At 36.3% G+C, this 22,661-nt stretch overlaps 2 protein-coding genes and 1 long non-coding RNA gene across 3 annotated transcripts in view; 1 reads left to right on the plus strand and 2 right to left on the minus strand.

The window, feature by feature from the left end:
• The window catches only part of LOC110460555 (RPII140-upstream gene protein-like), a gene marked incomplete at its 3' end in the record, with an annotated part of 21,679 nt that extends 13,269 nt beyond the window's left edge, over positions 1-8,410 (minus strand). The window contains exons 1-4 of the mRNA XM_021513530.1: positions 8,297-8,410; positions 2,502-2,966; positions 1,599-1,764; positions 300-388 (exon numbers count right to left, since the gene is read on the minus strand). Coding sequence (XP_021369205.1) covers positions 300-388; positions 1,599-1,764; positions 2,502-2,944 — 698 coding nt within the window. The remainder of the gene's footprint in view (positions 1-299; positions 389-1,598; positions 1,765-2,501; positions 2,967-8,296) is intronic.
• A 129-nt stretch (positions 8,411-8,539) lies between these two features.
• Positions 8,540-22,661, plus strand: part of LOC110460552 (RNA-binding protein 5-like) — an 18,662-nt gene continuing 4,540 nt past the window's right edge. The window contains exons 1-16 of the mRNA XM_021513528.1: positions 8,540-8,630; positions 9,376-9,619; positions 11,010-11,229; positions 11,569-11,730; positions 13,160-13,226; positions 14,303-14,376; positions 15,362-15,469; positions 16,100-16,160; positions 17,562-17,621; positions 17,910-18,174; positions 18,298-18,334; positions 18,610-18,847; positions 19,173-19,252; positions 19,595-19,855; positions 20,034-20,207; positions 20,468-20,608. Of these exons, the coding sequence (XP_021369203.1) occupies positions 8,588-8,630; positions 9,376-9,619; positions 11,010-11,229; positions 11,569-11,730; positions 13,160-13,226; positions 14,303-14,376; positions 15,362-15,469; positions 16,100-16,160; positions 17,562-17,621; positions 17,910-18,174; positions 18,298-18,334; positions 18,610-18,847; positions 19,173-19,252; positions 19,595-19,855; positions 20,034-20,207; positions 20,468-20,608 (2,235 nt within the window). The 5' untranslated portion in view covers positions 8,540-8,587. The remainder of the gene's footprint in view (positions 8,631-9,375; positions 9,620-11,009; positions 11,230-11,568; positions 11,731-13,159; positions 13,227-14,302; positions 14,377-15,361; positions 15,470-16,099; positions 16,161-17,561; positions 17,622-17,909; positions 18,175-18,297; positions 18,335-18,609; positions 18,848-19,172; positions 19,253-19,594; positions 19,856-20,033; positions 20,208-20,467; positions 20,609-22,661) is intronic.
• The window catches only part of LOC110460553, a 1,309-nt gene continuing 183 nt past the window's right edge, over positions 21,536-22,661 (minus strand). The window contains exons 2-3 of the long non-coding RNA XR_002464027.1: positions 22,581-22,652; positions 21,536-22,074 (exon numbers count right to left, since the gene is read on the minus strand). This is a non-coding gene — a long non-coding RNA (uncharacterized LOC110460553). The remainder of the gene's footprint in view (positions 22,075-22,580; positions 22,653-22,661) is intronic.

Below are 22,661 nucleotides of genomic sequence, written 5' to 3' on the forward strand. Positions count from 1 at the left end.
AGTCTACTCCAAACTGTTATAAACAGAATAGTCTACTCTAAACTGTTATAAACAGAATAGTCTACTCCAAACTGTTATAAACAGAATAGTCTTTGACAAGAGTATCATATATACTATAGAGTTAATGTAGAACTCTCTTTTTGAATGGTAGATTTTCTACATGGATTTTCGAAGAGTAAAATTTGTTTCAATATTATTTCAACATGTGAAATTGTTACTGTATAGAAACACAAGAAAACATTAGCATTTTCGTAAGCTATGACTTGTGACAAGGCACTTCAAACATATGTAATACTTACATCAGTAGCGTAACAAATGTACTCAGGTAAACACCCCCTTTCAATGCAAATCTCGCTCCTCCTAACAAACTTTTGTCCATCCTCATCCGCTTTCAAATAAAAACATGCATTTGTAATTCAAACAATAGTCAGGACTATACTCTGTCCTTATATTACATGTCTTCAATGTTATGTCATTTTTTAAAGGGATAAGAGAAATCTATTGTTTTTTATTGTAATCTATCAGTAGCCTCGACATTGAAAGTAGCTTTCACTCCAGTAAAAATTGACATATTTGGAACAGGACCAGTAATTATTGGTTCATAACAGTTCACTAGTATACGTTATATTGAAGTTAACTGTGAAACAAGAGGCCCATAGGGCCTGTATCGTTCACCTGGATATCTAAGCAATTATGGCAAAATATTTTCCAAATGAGATCCAAGGGAATATGCCCAAGGCCAATCCCTGTATCCTATCTGTATTAGATTTTTCATGACCAGCAATTTTATGTATGGCTATGGGTTGGGGATCTCAACTGTAAGCTGTGACTCAGAAACTAGGTCCCTAGCGTTGTGGCCAGAACCCAGGATCAATTCTAATATCATGACTGCATTTGTCTCTTTTTGCCCAGCATTTGTATTCAAAGTTTTGGGGTGGGGATCTCAACTGTTTCAAAGTTATGACCCGGGGGTTAAGTCTGCAAGGGTGGGGCTGACCCGGGGGTCAATTCTAATATCATGACTGCATTCGTCTCTTTTTGCCCAACAATTGTATATATAGTTTTGGGGTGAGGATCTTAACCATTTTGAAGTTATGACCCAGAGGTTGTCTCCAAGGTTGGGGCAAACCCCAAGGCCATAATGAAAGCATATGTGCATTCATCTCTTTATACTCAGCAATTGTATATATGTTTATAGGGTGGGGATCTCAACTGTTTCCAAGCTGTGACTAAGAAACTAGGTCCCTAGGGGTTGTATACGTATATGTTTGATAGGTTGACAAAATTATATTCCTAAGAACAAGCAGTGAGATAGGATGTGAAAAAGGACTGAACGAGATAAAAAACCTAGTACATGTACTGACTTTTATGTGATATTACCTAGACAACAGTATAGGAAAAATGTATTGTATGTTGATAGAGCTACATTCAATTTTCTCCACTACTTAAAACAAATCAAATATTTATATGAGTCCAACATATTTTACTCAAAAAACTAGAGCAATACCCTCATCCCCTCAAGGCAATAATAATTTATCTAATAAATGAAACGTTCAAACCTTATTGCATCTTTAGTTGCATACAGAAGAATTATTTACCTGGTAATTCATAGCCGAACGGAATGTTGTGCTCCGGTTTTCTTCCCTGAATTTAATGGAGGTTTTGCGGTACCCAATATAATATCCTATAAATAGGCCCAATAATCCAGACATAAGGAGATTCAGCCTTAATTCCTCAAAATCTGGGTGATGTCCGCCTTGAGGACTGTCAACAGAAAGAACAAATAGTAGTGTGTAGACCACTGATACACTGAAGAGCTATCTCCCTTAATTCTTTTATTGAAACCTTGGGGTCATATATATCCTTGTGTCTTCGGTTTCCTTGCCCTCAAGAAGAACTGCAATTTTGTACTCGTATCAACAGATAACTGTTGAAATTACCGAGGACTGTAAATACACATGTACAATCAACTAATGGAAACAAAAAAACACCAACTGAAAACTGCTTTTTTTTTTAAAAATACATAACATTACACAAGTTGGAATCCATTTCAACATTTAGTTCTGAGTCGCCATTGTGACACAGACTGTACAGCAGTTAATGAAGTTTTCATTTACTGTCTACTGACATAAAAATAACTGTAAAATTTAACTCTATTTAAATGGATAAATGCAGTGACTTTTCTACTTCTTTTTGACAAGGGCCTGTGCTTGCGACTTTGGGAAAATATCACACATGAAAAGCATGACTTTAGAAAACTAAACAATTTTTGCATTGATTTTGGGAAAATCCAGCAGAAGTTATAAATTATCTAGGGGAAGGGACATTTATAAAACCCTAAATTTAAAGGCCCTATAGAACCCAAATTCACCCTAAAAACAGTTAAAACCAAGAGAAGATTGGCTTCATGGGTGAAACTCCATGATTTGAATGTAGTCTTAACATCTTTAACCTTCATATCAGACCAGTCAAGCAATTCAACAAATGTCACAGAAACTTACTTTTGGTTAAAGAAATCCCTTACTCGGTCTGGCCCCGTCTCATTAGCAATGTATTCCAATACTTCTTCTTTTGATACAAGGGGGATACCTTCAGGGTTGGTTTCATCATCACTGCTCAGAACATCCTTGTTAGTTTCAGCTAAGAGGACAGGAACTCTTAAATATGACCTTAATTCCTGGTAGACAGAGTAAGACAGTGATGTGGTGTTTTTGTCTGGCGGAGGTACAACAGTTCTTGATGAAGAAGTGGCATGGTCATTCTTACAGGTGTTTAATGTTACTGAACCAGTAGGCTTTGTTGCACATCTGCTAATACAGGGAAATTTTAATAACAGTCTTGTCGACCACTTTGTAGATACAGAATATTTTGATGGACAGAACAAAAGGCATTGTTTTAACCGGAAGGTCTCTTTAGAGTTCATCTTGAATGGATCCATTGCCATGACAGCTAGTCCCACTTATAACCTGAAAGACAAATAGAATAATTCATTAATTTCAATACGAATATAACCATACACCTATTTCACAGAGTATCCTAATGGTTGGCACATGCAATGCCTTTACATTATCTATGCTCCCCTTGGAGTGGCACTCCACACCACATACCACACATGGTGTGGGAACTTGACTGTCTCTAAGCTATATGACCCAGGGATTACCAGTATATCCCCTGGGGCAGCACTAGATTCCAGGAAAATCCTGGTAGCATATGTATGTGTTTTTTGTCTCTAAATGCCCAGCAATTGTATACTAGTGTATGATTAGTTTCCGAGACACTTAGTTGCCAGAGGAGGCGGTAAACCTGGGAGGGCAGGACATTATCTTTGAAGCATGATTGTGTTAATCTGTCTAAGCCAATCAAGGAGGTCAAAAGGTCATAGGACGTGAACCTCACCCAATTCATAATTATTACCCCTTTTTGCCCCCATAACAAACATCAGGAGTGTGCATGTTTGTATCATACCCACCATTTGTACAGTTTTGAATTAAACAAGGTTGAACACTTCCATTCAATTCAGTGTTACATCAGATCATAACTAATAATCTTCTATACACTAGAACGTTTAGCACTTATAAAATACAGTTGGCATGAATACTGTGTAAACATTTGGAGCATTGACCCTCATTATAAATTACAGTACGAGTTAAGGTAAAAGTAAAATCAAGTGAACACAATTATTACTATGTCTTGCATGACACGTAGTATGAATAATAACAATAATAATAATAATAATTTTAAGGTTCTTGAAGACCGCTTTATCACAACCTAGTTCGTAGGTCGTCTGAAAGCAGTTCACAAATTATTATTCTTGGTTATAGGGCCTTTGCAACCAGCCAATATCTTTCTCAACTCCCTGGGGTGCATACAGCCGGATCTGCCATTTCGGCGCTAACAGCTAGCATTCAACAATTCTAGCACTGCCCAACCAAGTACTCATTTACAGTTGAGTAGACTGCAACAAGCAAAGTAAAGTATCTTGCTTAAGGATACAACAGAGCCGTGCTGTGACTCGAACACGCAACCCTTCGGTCACGAGCCTGGCGTCCTACCACCATTTTTTTCATTTTCTAAAGATGTATTCTATACAAAACACATCTTACAATAGAATTATAATTGATTGAGTATATGGGGAAAAAAAGAAAAACATAAATTTAAGGGATCCAACTCCACCTATCCACGTTGATCCTATACTTGACAACTGAATGTATAGCAAGCAAGGAATTGTAATATCATGCATAGTATCACAATGAAAGATGAAATCTTTACCAAGGGAAGTAAATCTAAGCCAGAAAACACCTTTTTATATTGCTTTATTTGATAATTTAGAGAAATTGTATTTTAAGAATGATTGTACCGTGCATCCTTAATAGCTAAACGCATTATGTAATATAGAGTAACCGCCCTTGCATAGCACATTTTCCGGCCATAAGCATGGTGCTGGCTAAATGTTTTCCGCAACCCTCGATCCCTAGCTTCCCTCCCTTGAGGTCTTTTTTTTTTAATTCTCCAAGTAGAATTACTATCAGCTGAATTCTTTCTGCCAAATCAAGCTGGTTACTCTTGTGTGTTGTATCTTTTTTATAATTATCATTATTTTTTTATTGTAAGGGGAAATACCCTCATTTTATTATTAAATATGTACCTTATATCATGATTTGTTTGTGATGTAATAAATTTGGCCCATTCAGTGCGCCTTTGTTCTTTAATAGTACAATCATGTTAAACCTATACTTATATACAAGAGAGACGACTCAAAAGTAAAACAAACCATGGAGCTCTCCTCCCCGATTGTAAGTTAGGAAGAGGTACGAGCCCTCTACTTTAAATAAACAAGCCATTCGGATTGATATGTCTCGCCAGTGCCCCGGTTAGACCAGCAATGCACATGTCAAGTTTGGTTGGTCTAGCACTAATAAATTCAGAGAAACTAACTTAAACGCAAAAACTTAATGTTGATCGAGATGCTGACAAAGTCAATGGACCATGAAAGGTAGGCCTCATTCAGCATTTGATGCATGGGTTGAGATGTACTACCTAAGATGCATCTAATGTTTGGTTGGTCTATCACTCATACTTTGTCTTTCAGGTAAACTAACTTAAACAAAAAAACATAATGTTGACGGCGCCATCGCCGGAAAAGCAACACATTATTTCTAGTTACTGCTACTTTGTGGCGGCAAGGCAGAAATGGTACACATTAACTCGATCAATTAAATAGCCTTTTTAATGAGGCCAATGAATGTATCCCTCCCTTGGTGAACGTGAATAATCGATTTTGTTGATGGCTTTTAAAGAAAATACATATACTGTGCGGTTTTTGTGCGTAATATATTGTATTATAGTACATCTGTACTTTCCAATGCTCGTCTCTTTGCTGATGATTGTCTCCTTTACAGACCCATCAATACAGTCATAGACTGTGAGCAACTCCAACAAGATCTTGTTAATCTCCAGAAATGGGAATCTGACTGGCAAAGGAATTTTAATGCTGATAACTGCTTTGTCATCAGAATATCTAAAAAGTGTAATCCCATCTCCTTCGACTACTCACTCCACCAGAAATCACTACAGGTAGTCCCAGTGAGCAAGTACCTGGGGGTAACTTTATCCCATGACCTGTCCTGGGGCCCACATGTTAGCAGCATTTGTGCTAAGGCACACAAAGCTCTAGGATTCCTGCGCTGCAACATGTCTGGATGCACCAGGCGGGTCAAAGCCCTCACTTACTCTGCCCTGGTAAGACCTCAACTTGAATACTCATGCTCCGCCTGGGACCCATACCGAGCAGACCATATCAACTCGAGGCTGTCCAGAGAAGAGGGGCCAGATACATCTCTAATGACTTTCACTCGAGAACTCCAGGTTATGTCACGGCAATGGTTGACTCCATCAAGTGGGACCCCCTGCAGAGTCAATGGGGGAAGGCCAGGCGTTCAACTTCTATAAGATCAGTCACGATCTCATACCTATACCAGCCGAACAGTACTTAACCAAGGCCGACTCCAGGACTCGGGGGAACCACTGCTAACGTCCAATTCAGGCATCCAAAGACTTTTTCAAGTTCTCTTACATGCCAAGGACTATAGCGGACTGGAACAGCTTACCCTCCTCTCTTGCTGATGCAGACAGCCTTGAATCATTCAGGCTGGCCTATACTCTCCACATTAAAAAATTAACCCCCCCCCCCCTAGTTTCTCACGTCTTCGACTCCACACATACAGTACACCGTCAAACACATCTTCTCTTCATTTGCCCCACTAACATAGGCTGGTCTATTTATGTATGCATATCTGTCGCCCCCGAGTTACCCAGGGGACGAAGTCAAACATGTCCTGTATTGAATTGTGTGATCACAGTCATGCCGTGAGACACAGAATACCCCCCCCCCCTCCCATTATTTAATAAATGTCTATGACTATGGGATACTGCCCAACAAGTTGAAGATAATTGGCAAGAGAGAGAGCTACGCTTGTTTAAAAACTGTATAACACAAGAGTCTAATAAATGTGAGAAAGTGCTAATTTGAAGGAATCAAGGGAATCGATAGAGGTGATATGACGTGGTAAGTTGTTCCAGTCAGAAATAGTTCTTGGAAAAAAGGAAAATTTTCTACACTGTGTTTTGCTTGCAAGACGGTATTTGGTAAGATTTTTTATGGGAATGGCGGGAGATGCGATTTGGTGGAATGGGTGGAGTTTTCCTTATAGTTATCAAGTCATTTCTAATTTTGTAGAGAGTGGCAAGCCTTTGATCTTTTCTTCTATCAGCTATAAAGAGCGCCATTCTAGAGTGTTTAGCATGTCACCAATGCTGGATATGTTCCTAAACTTGTTGGAGACATAACTGGCTACTCCAGTTGAACCATTTCAGTTTTGTTTATGTCTGATTTGGTGTGTGGGTCCCAGGTAGGACAGGCATACTCTAAGGAAGGTCTTACTAGAGATAGATATGCCGGTTGTTTGGCAGTTTTGTTTATGTCTGATTTGGTGTGTGGGTCCCAGGTAGAACAGGCATACTCTAAGGAAGGTCTTACTAGAGATAGATATGCCGGTTGTTTGGTAGTTTTGTTTATGTCTGTTTTGGTGTGTGGGTCCCTGGTAGAACAGGCATACTCTAAGGAAGGGCTTACTAGATATGCCGGTTGTTTGACAGTTTTGTTTATGTCTGATTTGGTGTGTGGGTCCCAGGTAGAACAGGCATACTCTAAGGAAGGTCTTACTAGAGATAGAGATGCCGATTGTTTGACAGTTTTGGATCCTATTTTGATGTTTCTTCTTAAAAAAACTATTGTTGAATTTGCTTTTGAACATTTATTATTAATATGCTTGATTGTAGAGTTACTCCCAGATATTTTGCTTCAGAGACATGTTGTAGTTGTCTTCCGTGAAGAACGTATGGATGATGGTTAATGCTTTATCATAATATAATTTATACTTTTGCTTATTTCATTCAATTATAACTATAATGTTTCTTTTTCCGCACAGGCGCCCAATAAGTCCAGAGACAGTAATCGCTCCAATCTTGAAGATTCGTCTCTCATAGGAAGAAGAAGAAGATATATATCATGATATCCTGATATTTGATATGCGCAGCTGCCCCTGCTATATTGCAAAAGACATCAAATATTAAATTTTGTCAATTATACAGCTCTAAAGAAGTTTGACCATATTACCTTGTATATAAGTAATATAACAGGTCCAGTACACTCTGCCGATTGAGCTATATAGCTATAAAGACCTATATAAGACCTATATAGCTATATACACCTATAACTTATAGCTGTATTGAGCTATATTTTCTCTGATTTCAATTTTCATTAAATTAAAGCAAAGTCGCATAAAACAATAAGGTTTTGGTAATAGTGACTACAAAAAGCATACAGTTAGATGTTTATTTTCATTTTTCATAAATGTAAAATTTTCGATTTTTTTACATCATTATTTTTTTAAAAAGAATACTTATATTTAATGTCTTTTGTTATCAACCTAATGATACGATCTTCTTTTAAAAGCGACTTTCTTTTGTTTTCCTTAAAAAAGTAAATCGCTTGAAAACAGCTCAAAAGACCTATTTCAGATAGGTCAATAGAGCTATTATAGGTCTTTACAGCTATATAGCTCAATCGGCAGAGTGTCCTGGACCTGTATAATGCCCCATGGTTATAATTTTAACATAGTTAGAAGTAAAACTCTAGCTGCCAAGGTTATGTCACTGTTTGTAAAATCTTATATATTACAAAATATTAAATAACTTTTCACTTAATGCTAGCCACCCTGCAATCTTAAACATTTACCTTGTCTATCGGTAAATCTTCAACTTCAATGACACCTAACCCCCACACAAGTGCATACACGTGTGTCTCATGTATACACGTGTGTCTCATACAAAAATGTGGATGGATTATGGTGGATGTCGTAAAACTGGCAGAAAGACAAACAGTTGTTTTGCTTCGCTTAAAAAATCATTATAACTTTAAAACAGTAAGAAATTATGCAACAGACAGATAAACATGAATTTTAGCTTTTTATGTTGAGTTCATTGGAATTGGTGATGTGTCATAGGTTTGCGACTTTTATCACAAACAATGCGCCCGACGCCATTTGCAAATTTGAAGACATTTAGGCTGGGTAAGAAATTGTTGCAAGGAATAATCCGATTTTAATGTCGACGAAATCTTTCGCTGTTTAGAAGAACGCTTGCATAATTTAAGGCTGTATTATTTATAACATGTGAACACATTCTGTTCTCTCTCTATGTAGTTATATTTGTTCAGATACTTCGAGTTTCTTTCTGAACCAGTTGTTCCACAGTCCGATTCTGTAATCCAATGCTGTTAATCATCGGGTGAATATTTATATTAAGTCCAGCAATGCTGTACCTCTGATCATCAGTATTGATGAAGAACTTGACCCATATGAATAATATTAAAAAAAAATAGAGGAAATTATTGTTCTAAACAGAGACGTATAATACATTATACGTCTCTGTTCTAAAGCAGTGTTCTCCCCAGGCCGTTTTAGCGTGACTATACCGTCACGCATGAATTTTGAGCCGTTATGCATCTCCATTTTATTTGACCAGTAAATAAAACAAAAATTAAATGTTTATTGTACATTTTCTCCAATTTGACTGAAATTTAATTATCATGTACATGTTCATTCCCACATAATCAGCAGGTTGGGCGCAAATGGGTAATAATGCTGCATTTGGGTCCACCTGATCAGAGGTAATAAGAATCCATAAGAAGAACTTTGAGTAGCTGTCTCTATCTTATCTTTAGAAATCAGGTAATGTGGTTTGTAGTGATACAAGTGTATAATCGATGAATCTCTTCAGTGTGTACATTATTCTTACCCTATGTTTACATTGTAGGATCAGAAATGGAGGTTTATCAAGAAAATTACAAGGACAACTACAACTACACAGGTGGAGACATATCCTTTCACCAGCAGTATGACTACAGTGCTGCTTACAAAGATGATTTCTACGATGAAGAGTATGGTTATGAGGAAGGGGAATGCGGTTCATCTTACGATAACTATGAAGAGCCAAAACAGGAGCCACCAGAGCAAAATCCTATTTTAAAAGATCATGACCGTGACCGAGACAGAGACAGGTTAGTCAGACTACGGAATAGCCATTACAGTGGAACCCACTTATTATGATACTTTGTTCTGCCGTGAATCAATTTTATAAGTTAAAAACTCAGGTAAGTTATATGTGTGAAACACCTGGACGATTGAACAATAGGACCGGTTAACTGTTCATCGCCCAAGGTGATCACCTGTCCACTCAAGGTAAATTATTCACACCTCGCTTCACCCCAGTCTGCGGAAAACAATAGATCGACCACCGCCTGCTGGTCATACATTTTAGTCTTAACAAAACATGTGGTGCAGTTAATTGCTATCTTAAGTTGAAATAATTAGGCCTACCGACATTTCTAACACAAACAGAAAACGAGCATGCGTTTCACAAATTATTCACGGTCACCCTGACACATCATGTGAGAAATGCATGCCGATTTCAATGAAAATATTACTTCATAAGGAAGACACATGTTTTTAATCATTTAAGCAATAGCTTCTCTATTGCATTAGAAGTTGATCTCCTCGTGTCCCGTTGAAAAGGTGTCAAAATCGGGACATACAGTCCTGGCAGCATGGTGCCGGAAATCAATCCCAAGTTAACGTTATGTCGTAAACAACTGACAATTTTCACCATTTTTCTTTAAATGTAATATTTGATTATTGTTAAAAAAGGAATATTTTGTGTTTTTAATTGTTATTGTTTCTTTGCAAGTTGATCTCAGCGCACGACTTGCGAGGCATGTGATAGTCATGCATGTGATCGTAATTGACGTAGCGCGGCAAAATGTTTTACGATTATGGGATAATATGTCACGCAATTTCTCATTGCAAAATAGGTAAATCATGACTATTTATATCACTTCTTTCATCCTTTTGACTGTAACATTACGATATCGTTAGCTACAAGTGCAAGATGTAGTATAAAGATAGTTCTTAGGAATATATGCTCTAAGTTATTTGAAAGTGAAAGTAGAACATTTTGACGGGAGAGCGAAATCTTCTCGAATTTTTCCAACATGCTGATATAAATTACAATGAACAAATTATTTCAATTATTAATTTATCTTTTTGTATTTATATTTTTCCATGTTTCCACATCAATCTATGTCTTGATTAATATAGGGCATCTTACAAGGGAGAGACGCCCGACTTCAAAGCCTTTCAATTTTTACTGTTACTTGGCCGCAAGATTCTTTTGATGTGTATAAAATGATCGAACTAGTCTTGTCTCATCAACAAGGTGTTCAACACTGAGCCTTCAATTTTTCTATGACATATTCCGGGGGTGCAGAGAGCGGAAGTGAGCGTAACCCCCGGATATCGAGGATTGGTTATGATTAGATATGTGTTACGTTTAACAATCATAATTAACAAAGAGGAAATAAGGAAATTATTACGGTTCTTGGTTTATTTCAGATCTCGTCGAAGGCACAGAGGAGATAGACATAGAGACAGAAGACACGATAATGATAAGGAAAGGAGTAGAAACCGAGATAGGGATAGAGATCGTGATCGCATGAGGGATGGCGACCATGACAGGAGGAGAGATCGCGACCGACGTGATCGGGACAGAGACAGGAGCTCACATAGAAGTGGCAGCGAACATGAAGACAGATTGGACGATAATAATGATAAGGTATAGTAACTGTAAAATCTTGAAGATTATTGTGATCCTAAATGATCATAGTTAATGATGGGCAGTTAAACATGTATATGTTGAAATTTAAGTTAACAAATTTTAAATTTGTATTAACCAATGTCATGATTGTACTTATGTATTAAATTGTATTAATAGAGCATGCTAAAAGTAAAGATGTCGATGTAAATCATGTTATGTGTATTTATAAACTAGATATTTGTATCACAATAATTAGACCTCAAAAATCACCCATGACCTGAGAAAATCATAAAAATAAATTACTGATATGAATACATCCTGCTTTTAATAAAATTACATTGTAATAAATGTTCACAGGATGGGCCTATGGATAGAAGAGATGGGTATGATAAGCGAGAGTCCAGAGAAAGAGGAGACCGGGCAGACCGTGAAGATCGAGGTGGCGAGAAGTGGATGACAGACACGCCCACTAACACCATCCTACTGAGGGGACTACCAATTATCATAGAGGAGAAAGATGTAGGTCTACAATTTTCTTTTTATCACATACCTGTTTATGTTTTGTTAGAATTCACGGGGATGAGAATTAGACCAGTCATATTACATGGGGTTTGTATATGTATGCACATTACCTTCTGATAAATTGTATCCCTTCATGTGTCTGAACAAATCTGGTGTTGACTCATATCAGTCCCCATGGGGTTTCATTTTAATGGGGTAACTATCTATATGAAAATCAGTATGATGGATAATTAGGGCCCCGTAACGGAGATAAGGGTGCCCTATAGTAATCTGTCTGTCTGTTCGTCCACAAATTTTGTTCCTGGCTGATAACTTAGTATTTATTGACCAATGTACATGAAACTTGGTCAAGATGTTCAGTTCACAAAAATACACATTGAGGTAAAAAGTCAATGTCAAAGGTTAAGGTCATTAGGTTCAAAGGTCAAGGTCAAATTTTACATCTTTTCACTGATGATCATTTTGTTATGACATTATGAAGCAAAGTTGATCAGAATTAAACAAGGAGTCAACTGACCAAAGGTTAAGGTCATCGGGTCAGGGGTCAAGGTCAAATTTTGTAGCTTTTCACTGGTGAACATTTCGCTATGACACTTTGAAGCAATGTTACTCAGAATTAAACAAGGAGTCAAGGTTAAATTTTGTACCTTTTCCCTGATGAATATTTTGTTGTGACATTATGAAGCAATGTTGTTCAGAACTTTACACAGATTCAACTGACCTTAGGTCCAGGTTACGGGGTCCAAAGGGTCAAGGCCAAGTTTTGTATTTTTTACTGATTAACATTTTGTTATGATATTAAGAAGCAAAGTTGGTAGGCATTAAAGAATAAGTCAACTGACCAAAGATCAGGGTCACTGGGTTAATGGTCAAGGTCATTTGGGTCTAAAGGTCAAAGACAAAGTGGATCTCGGCCTTTGACCCTGGCTCTTGATGGAGGAGGTATATAAGGTGAAATAAAACAAATCAAAGCTAACAAATGAGTATTGTACCGATATTTACATTTCTGTTAGCCCAGCAAATATGGAGGTAGAAGGAGACAAGACTCACATCATAGTACATGTAAAATGTATATTTTGGTTCCTTGCGATTCTTTTTGAAGTCCAAATGTCAAACGTCAAGCTCAGCTATATGGGCAGATTGCTTCTTGATGATTATGGGGGATATATTGCCACAAGACGGGGCCCTTACTGACCTGTCAGTGTTCTAGATTATTTATTGTCTGATTGATAAAATTAACTATTCCTCAAGTTCATATTAAGTTCGGTAATCAAAAGATGGACACAAAGTAAATGTATTTTGCCATAAGATTATCATGTGTTCAATTTTTAACAGTATTGTGCTTTATAATACATGTAGAACTTAATTGTCTATGTTTATACAAATTTAATCTGGTGAAACAAGCTAACAATTCCGTATTTTACAGATCCGAGCTGAGTTGATGTTATTTGGACTTCCAATCAAAGATGTGCGGCTCATGAGGAAAAGTACAGGTGAGGATTGTGTTTGGTGCGCCTTTGTTAGCACTGGTGTTGACCACTGATACTGTTGATTACAATTTTTGAGTAGGGACACTGTAATGTAGGAGGTGGCTCAGTTTTCACTACATCACTGAAGGTTGTGGGTTACCTTCAACTTATATTGCTATTAAAAAACCTTAGAAACAAATGAACATGTTATGATCTGGTAAATGGACAACACTAGAAGAAGAACAGGAACCCTTACTAGGGGATCAGAACAGGTCACGGCTAACTACAGGTAAGATGGGTTGAATAAACAGTGGGAAGTGAAACTGTATAAGGCAAAGTTGTATTCCGTCTTTGCGTATTGCAGAGTTATCTTCTCTTGGGAGCAGGTATTGATTGTTACGTCATTGGTTCGTGTGAGTAACGTCATCAATTTTTGAGAAGACGACGCAATTTTCTCGCACAAACCAATGACGTAACAATCAATACCTGCTCCCAAGAGAAGATAACTCTGCAATACGCAAAGACGGAATATGTTGACCTTGTTTCTTTTTTGCAGAAGATACTTAACTAAATATAATTTGTCCATTTATGCATTTTAAAAAATGGTATTAAAACAGTAACTAAGTGTTCAAAATATGTGTAAATCATGTAATCATGTAAATTTAGGATGACAATTTTAGATGACAATTACTATTTTTTTCATGAAAAATAGGGGTACTTTGATTGTTATTTGCATGTAAAGATTATAATAGTGAAAAGGAAAGTCATGTGGTTGATTGTGATTGAAAAGGTTACAATGGTTACTCCAATGAGTCACTTATTCATTGTAAAATTGCAATTAAATATGTGTTTTATTTCAGTTTTTAATTGAACAACCCACCTACTTTTCGTGTGTTATAAATGTTTCCTTACTGTATGGTTCTGTTTCAGGTTATTATTAATTAAATAGAGTTTGTTCAAAATGTTTTTTTCCTGTTAAATGAAGGAGCTCAGAAAACCTTCAGTGATGATATGATTGTGTTAAAAGTCGAAACTGTGCCACCATGTGTATTCTAGCTGTATATTGTCATCTAATGCCAAACGTTCAAATTATTGCACAGGTGCATCCCGCGGGTTTGCTTTTGTGGAGTTTCAGAGTATAGGAGACGCACAACGATGGATGGACCAGAATCAGGTCTATGGAAGCTTTCAGTTTTATCGTAAAGTAACAACCAAAACCTGTTAATCACCACTAGAGGTGCAGCATTCTCCTTAGTGGGAAGTCGCCACTGATGTAGTATCGGGTCACAGACATTGACATTTTCATCCCTGATGAACCCTCTTGATGAGATATCAATTATAATTTGGTAGAATCAACTTGGGGATCATTGGGATGAAAAAGTTTGCGCTTCATTAAAGTAATGCAATGTAGCTGATTCTCAGTTCAAATTACTTCATTTGAACTAAATAGGATGTTATAATCTAATTGAAATACAAAAAAAAAAAATCTATACATTTTCTGACAGTTTTATTGATAGGAAAAAGAGGTTATATTTCCTGTTATTCAAAGACAAAGTAATTTCTATTTCAATATTGTATTTTATTGGTAGTAATTAAATGATTTTTTATATCTATTTATAACTAAAAGTGACTAAGACTTTAACTTGAAGTGGTTTCAATCATCAATGTTGTTTGCATATTTCTGGTTGTTTTCAAGTATAATTATTTTAAAAATTAAAAGTGAACATTAATAATGCCAAGCTTGCATTCATAGATGCTAACAAATTATTCTCAAAGATGAAAATGCAGAATATTAACATGCAGTAAAAAAAAAGTGAATGCATGTGTGTCATGAAATGTTGAAGTTTAAATGATGAAAATTAGGTTTTGGCGAATGAGAGGTATGAACATTGTTGCACAACTATGTGCCGGTTTATCTGATTAAAAAAATAAATCATTTTAATTAGAAAATTAGATACATAGTTCCTAGAGGAAGATGGCCGAAGAGGCTGGATTAAAATAACTTACAATATGATGTATGCCTTGAGAGAACATAGTCATGGCTTCAGCCATAAGTATCGTATTTATCATGACTGGACAGGCAGGAAATGGGTTCAGTGGCCACAGGTAATTTGACACGCCCATCACAGACTTGTAACATTGTTCCTCATCCTCTACAGGGCCAGCTGACTCTACAGAACCAGTACAACGCGACCATGCATTACAGCACACCCAAAGCAGGGCCTGAAAAGGGACCCATTCACAAGACTGACTGGACATGTAGCAAGGTAATGGATTCTGTTGTGGACTGACATCCAGTGGTGTCGATGACATTTGATCTGTTATGTTGGGGAGTAGTTAGTTTTTCTATGGCATGATAAAGATGGAATGATATTTTGCAGATAAGATTTTACATATTTTGTGTTTGCTCTATTGGTTCAATTGCTATTTACTGGTGGCACATACTTTCGACTGAATTACAGATAGTCTTATTTCGTGCAGTGTCAAAAGTGGATGTGAAAATTGAAAGCAAACATAGTCATTAATTTACAGACTTTTTCATCAAAAAATTGGGGACACAAAACCAGAAGGAAAACAGGTATTTGATGAAGAAAAGTTACAGCACTGAACTTAAATTGCAAATTTGCAATACTCAACATGGATAGTAGTGTGCAACACAAATGAAGTAGATTGTAAAACTGATTTCAGAAAATGGATATGGCACCAATGTCTCTGTTGACACCTCGAAATAATACCTTAGAATCATTGAAATAAGTACTGGTTATATTCTGTAGACACCTCAAAATGATAACATAGAATCATTTAAAATGGATACTGGTTTTGGGTTGGATACAACATAAGGGCAAAAAAGATTTAGAAATTTGTGTCATTATTTGCATACATCTCTAACTTTATAGTGCGGCGTCCATAATTTCAAGAGAAGGGACCACTGTTTCAAGTGCAATCTTTCACGTGAAGGTACAGTATGCGATCTACAATCACAACGGATGACGCCTCGTAAAAGATTTGTAGATAGAACGTTTGAATCAACTTGAGGACCCCATGACTTTGGTTTAAACATATTTTTATTGTCTTGAAAATGACAGAAAGGATTAGGCACAAGTTCTTACAACTTAATTAAGCCCTCTCCTAACTTGAATACATTTTACGTACATCATAGCTGTCTTAACATGTACATTTAAAAAAAAAAAAAATGAATTAACAAAATAGGTTGTTGACGGTTGTTTCTCTGTACCCCAACCTACTCATAGAGAATTAACCGAGGTTTTCACACAGACTAAGAAAAATTGTTCTTCGAACATGATGTAATTGTTGTAATTAGGACTACTAGAAACGGTTTGTATCCTAAATGTACTTGCATACATAGGTAAAAGTTTTACTGTTTTGTTCAAAAGTGAGATCTTGATTACTCCAGAGAAGTGTGTTTAATGACTTCGTAAACGACATTAATGAATCTAGTTTTGAGTTGACATACTGACTAGTTTATAAGAAGCGGATATAACTCTCTTCTTCATTTCCATCATCTGTCCTAATTAGAGTAAAATGTACTACTAGTCTGATTGTTAATATACGTACTAAACTCTTGTCCATTGTAATATGTTGTTATATATTAGATATGTTGATATATATTAGTCTTCCCTCCCCTCACACCCACCCATCATTGGAAAAAAATATCCAAAACCCTTTTTTGTTGTTAAAGAGAAAAAAACGATACGGTAAATTTCTAAGGTATGGGAGAAAAAGTTAACTAAAATCTGTATTTGCACATGATATCTGTCAATACTTTTAGCGTTTATATTGTGTTGTTGAAGTGATGGTGTTTGATGATTTAACTAAGATGAGAAGAAAACAGATTTAGAATATTTTAATGTGTTTTATACATGTGCCAGTATACGTTTCTTACATTTGTTGTAAGATAGCCTTGAAAGTGACAGAATTATGAAAAGTTCCTAGTAGACTTGTTGGACTATCACTTCAATGATGATAATACATTTTTCATGGTAAACAAGATGCATTCAAAATATGACAGAATTACATGTATGTGAACAATCTTTATAGTGCATGACCTTTGTTTATAACCATTTGCTGGGTTGTATCTCAGCTTGGCATCAGGAATTGTTTATCACATCTTGGTGATATGGACATTTTGGATGGCATCAGCTAAAAGAGAAAAAGTTACCAGTGGTTGATCCAGGGAGGAATTATCTGAATTCGTGAAAAGATAAAATCTCTTGAGGATAACTTCTGCCAACAAACCCCTGGATCTACCACTGTGTACTGTAGGCAGTCCGTCACCTGGACTTGGGTATCTATCACATAGGTGTCTGGTGTTTCAGTAGACATGTTTGTGTTTTTCAGAGTCGGACAGAAAACAAGAAGGAGACGGTTTTGACCAGGTTGGCACAAATCCTTGCAATAGTAAGTAGAGCCTGTTTTGTTTTTTTGCATAAAAGTCCAAAGTAAGTTTCAACAAATCAATGGGATAATAGAATTTAGTAACATACATCTTGGGAGTTTTCAGTATTTCAGAGTGTTAACATCTTGGAGTTTTCAGTATTTCAGAGTGTTAGGGAATGATTACAAGATAAAATAAAACTTTTGTATAAGATTGTTTTAAAGCGTATGGTTAAGGCAATTCTCTAATAATGACTGCTTTCACACATAAGTAATGACAAAAATTGAAATGTTCTTTGGTAAATGTTACAGCCCTGGTCTTGCGTGGACTGGATGCTCTGACAACGGAGGATAATCTTATCCAGGCCCTTGGCCAGGTCACATCGTCGGTTATAAAGAATTGTCAGGTGCTCCGGGATGAGCTGACGAACACATCGAGGGGCTACGGCTTTCTGGAGCTGGAGTCCGTCATGGAATCGCAGCAACTCCTCGACACTCTCACACAACTACACCCCCCATTCGAGGTCGATGGAAAACAGATCCTGGTCAGCTTTGCCAAGAATACATTTTCTACTGTGTAAGTTAATAGTTTCATCTTGTCATTTGAATTCAAATATGTCTTGAATACCCAGAATTTGATCAGATTGATAATAAATCTTAATGTTTACACAGACATTTTATGTACCTATCTTTATTTCAGAATGGCAACATTGAAGGCAACTTCTCCTGCAGATCAGGTAAGTGTTGTCAGTATTAGGTACATGCTTATGTTGCATCATTATTAGAAAATTTATAATAATCTGTTTTGTGGAATATAACATTTTACTGAATGACATAACAAAGTCCGACGTTTTTGTGGAATACAAGTGTTACTGGTTCAGTTGTTAATTCGTTAGTCAATACTATATAAAGTTTTAAAATGATACTTTGAGGTCAATGCATTTTGAACTATATATATTGTAATCTAAGGACACAGGAAGTTGAAATATGACAATTTTGTATTCTATTATAGTCAAACTGGGACTATAGTCAGCAAACGGCAGGTGCTCAGCAGCCAGGTAGCGCAGCGGGGGCAAACCCAGCCGGATTCTATGATGGTCAGTACTTTCAAGGCACAGAGTATGATGCAGCTACATATGCCCAGTACTACGGAGAACAGGGCTATGACTATGCTCAGTACTATGGTCAAGGCTACTCACAGGAGCAAGCTGCTTCTGCCACAGCCTCTGCAAGTACTAACCCTACACAGAGTGAGTGAAGTGTTCACATGTTTTTATCATGAAAAATGATTACCCAGATGCCACCTTAACTTTTTCACCACTGTAGACCATAATGGACTCCACCAAATCAGTGCATGGTCGAGTTAGGCAATATAATTTCTAAGTGTAAATAGTAGAATAAAATTATATAGGAAAATATATGAGTGAAAAATGTCATTTATGTATAGACCATACTGTCTTCAGATGTCAGTAAATACAGGATGTCAGAAGATGTCACCATTAGTATATATGTAACAGAATGTCATCTAGATTTCTGTAGTGGTTTGTTCCTCATTTTATGTTTCCTGTTTTCTAGCGGACACCACCAATGCGGCAGCAGCTGTAGCACAGGCTGCCATCCAGCAACGTAACGCTGTCAAACAGTACCAAAAACAGGTAGGTTTGGAGGCATTGGCTAGTAGTTCACAAAATGTTATAAAAAACAGGTAGGTTTGGAGGCATTGGCTAGTAGTTTACAAAATGTTATAAAAAACAGGCTTGGCATGTTATCCTATGATATTCCTCCAGACAGACTTCATTAAGTATGTAATAGGCTGAAATAGCTGAAAATTGTAATTTCTTCATGTCAAGAGATTTTTACTGCTGTCCTTCAATCATAGGAAACTGATTAAAATGACATGGTTTCAAAGTATGACACGGTGATTGCATTATTTTATAACACATGACGACAGGCGTAAACTGTAACTATGCGTAATATTGTGTTACTTTGCACACCAGGTACGTGAACAGCAAAAGCTAGCAGACATGACACCAGAGGAGCGGCTAGCCTGTCAAGCTGAGGAGTGGTCAAAGAAGAAGCCAGGAAAACCTGGACAGCCCCAGCCAACAGCACCAGTAGCTCCGACACCTCCTGTTCCTCAAGTCCAGTCTGAGTATACAGTTTACCCGGCCCCAGACGTGTCCACATACTCTTATGAGGAGTCCTCGGGCTACTACTATGATTCCGTCACTGGCCTCTACTATGATGCTAACTCTCAGGTATGCACCATCATTGTTTAACTTAGTAATCATCCTGTGAGGATTAATAACTCTTAATCATTCTACTGTTTGCGATTCTTGTTTAAAATATTTAGTAAATATTTTTTCGTATCAAATAACCTTGTGAGGTCGAAATTTTGTAACCAGTGATGTTTTAACAATTGTTTTTGTGTTACAGTACTTCTACAACTCTCAGACTGCACAGTTCCTGTACTGGGACTCTGAGAAGTCCACCTACCTCCCAGCCCCTACAGGGGACGACAACTCATCAAAGGAGGAGGGCTCTGAGAAGGGAGGCAAGAAGGACAAGGAGAAGAAAGAGAAGGTCAAGATCGCAAAGAGGATTGCTAAGGTGTGTATGACAGGTTGTTCTCGAGAGAAGATGGTGAATATTTCATTGCAAATTACTAAGGTCATACAAATAACTTGAAAGATGGGTGTTTAGTCTTCATATACATTTAACGTGATTTTTTCTATGAACATTTTGCGTTGCTGTCATTTTGTAATGATTTACTGTTATAATCCAATTAAAGATATTAAAAGAGCTATGTGTTCTTTAATAGAAAGCTGTACTGTTTAAATTTATTTGTGCAAAATCATTTCTTATTTCAGGATATGGAAAAATGGGCAAAGACATTGAATGCTCAAAAGGAGGCAATAAAGGGCTTCAGTTTTAAGACTTCAATAGGGAACTCTAGATTTGAAAAGGAATCTGCAACAGCAGATGCTGGATTTGCCATTTTGGAGAAAAGTGTAAGTGAACGTTTTGTTTTAGTTGTCTAACATGTACAGTGGATGTCAAATATTTTACAACACCTGTAATCATTATTGAGAGATTGACTCATGAAAGTTTCTCGTACTAATCATCACTGATGATTTAAACACTTCATATGGTCTTCATACACCAATAGGCAATTTGAAAGCAGTGTACGTGATCAGTTTCTAGCTGCTATTGCTAAGCCGCTCTAATCTATAAAATATGTTACCTGTCCTGACTGAGAAATATATAAAATATGTTACCTGTCCTGACTATGAGAAATATATAAAATATGTTACTTGTCCCGACTATGAGAAATCTATAAAATATGTTACCTGTCCCGACTATGAGAAATATACTAAATATGTAACTGTCCTGACTATGAGAAATATATAAAATATGTTACCTGTCCCGACTATGAGAAATATATAAAATATGTTACCTGTCCCGACTATGAGAAATATATAAAATATGTTACCTGCCCCGACTATGAGAAATATATAAAATATGTTACCTGTCCCGACTATGAGAATTATATAAAATATGTTACCTGCCCTGACTATGAGAAATATATAAAATATGTTACCTGTCCTGACGATGAGAAATATACTAAATATGTTACCTGTCCTGACTATGAGAAATATATAAAATATGTTACCTGTCCTGACTATGAGAAATATATAAAATATGTTACCTGTCCTGACTATGAGAAATATATAAAATATGTTACCTGTCCTGACTATGAGAAATATATAAAATATGTTACCTGTCCCGACTATGAGAAATATATAAAATATGTTACCTGTCCCGACTATGAGAAATATATAAAATATGTTACCTGTCCCGACTATGAGAATTATATAAAATATGTTACCTGTCCCGACTATGAGAAATATATAAAATATGTTACCTGTCCCGACTATGAGAATTATATAAAATATGTTACCTGCCCTGACTATGAGAAATATATAAAATATGTTACCTGTCCTGACGATGAGAAATATACTAAATATGTTACCTGTCCTGACTATGAGAAATATATAAAATATGTTACCTGTCCTGACTATGAGAAATATACTAAATATGTTACCTGTCCTGACTATGAGAAATATATAAAATATGTTACCTGTCCTTCTCCTGACTATGAGAAATATATAAAATGTGTTACCTGTCCTGATGATGAGAAATATACTAAACATGTTACCTGTCCTGACTTTGAGAAATATACTAAATATGTTACCTGTCCCGACTATGAAAAATATATAAAATATGTTACCTGTCCTGATGATGAGAAATATATAAAATATGTTACATGTCCTGACTATGAGAAATATATAAAATATGTTACCTGTCCTGATGATGAGAAATATACTAAATATGTTACCTGTCCTGATGATGAGAAATATATAAAATATGTTATAATTACCTGTCCTGATGATGAGAAATATATAAAATATGTTACCTGTCCTGATGATGAGAAACAGAGCTGCCAACTCTTACGATTTAGGCATAATTATTACGATTTTGAGGTCTGAATTACGCTAGTACGATTTTACAAGTAAAATTACGATTTTTAAAAAAAAATCGGAATTTTTCCGTTTTTTTGTTAGTTTCGCCGTAATCCGGTCCCGATGTCCGTTTTCAGTATTATAATCGCAAATCAGATACACACGTGCGTTTGTATCGATTCTCGAGATAGGCTGGAGTTAATTCAATGTGAAAAGGACGTTTGTAGATGAAGTAAAATGGCGGAAAAACGTGTCAAACTGGACGGGAAAGAAGACGTTTCTCCTAGGAAAAAAAGGAAATTAATTTATTAATTTTTGAAAAGGGCTTAAAGTGCGACTAACAAGGCACTAGAAAAACAATAAAAGGTAATGAATACATGTTTGTAAAAAAGCGATCGCAGATTACTATTTCTTAATCTCTAAGGTTGGCAGCTCTGGAGAAATATACTAAATATGTTACCTGTCCTGATGATGAGAAATATATAAAATATGTTACCTGTCCTGATGATGAGAAATATATAAAATATGTTACCTGTCCTGA

The sequence above is a fragment of the Mizuhopecten yessoensis genome, unplaced genomic scaffold, assembly GCF_002113885.1.
Source record: "Mizuhopecten yessoensis strain PY_sf001 unplaced genomic scaffold, ASM211388v2 scaffold10431, whole genome shotgun sequence".
NCBI lineage: Eukaryota > Metazoa > Mollusca > Bivalvia > Pectinida > Pectinidae > Mizuhopecten > Mizuhopecten yessoensis.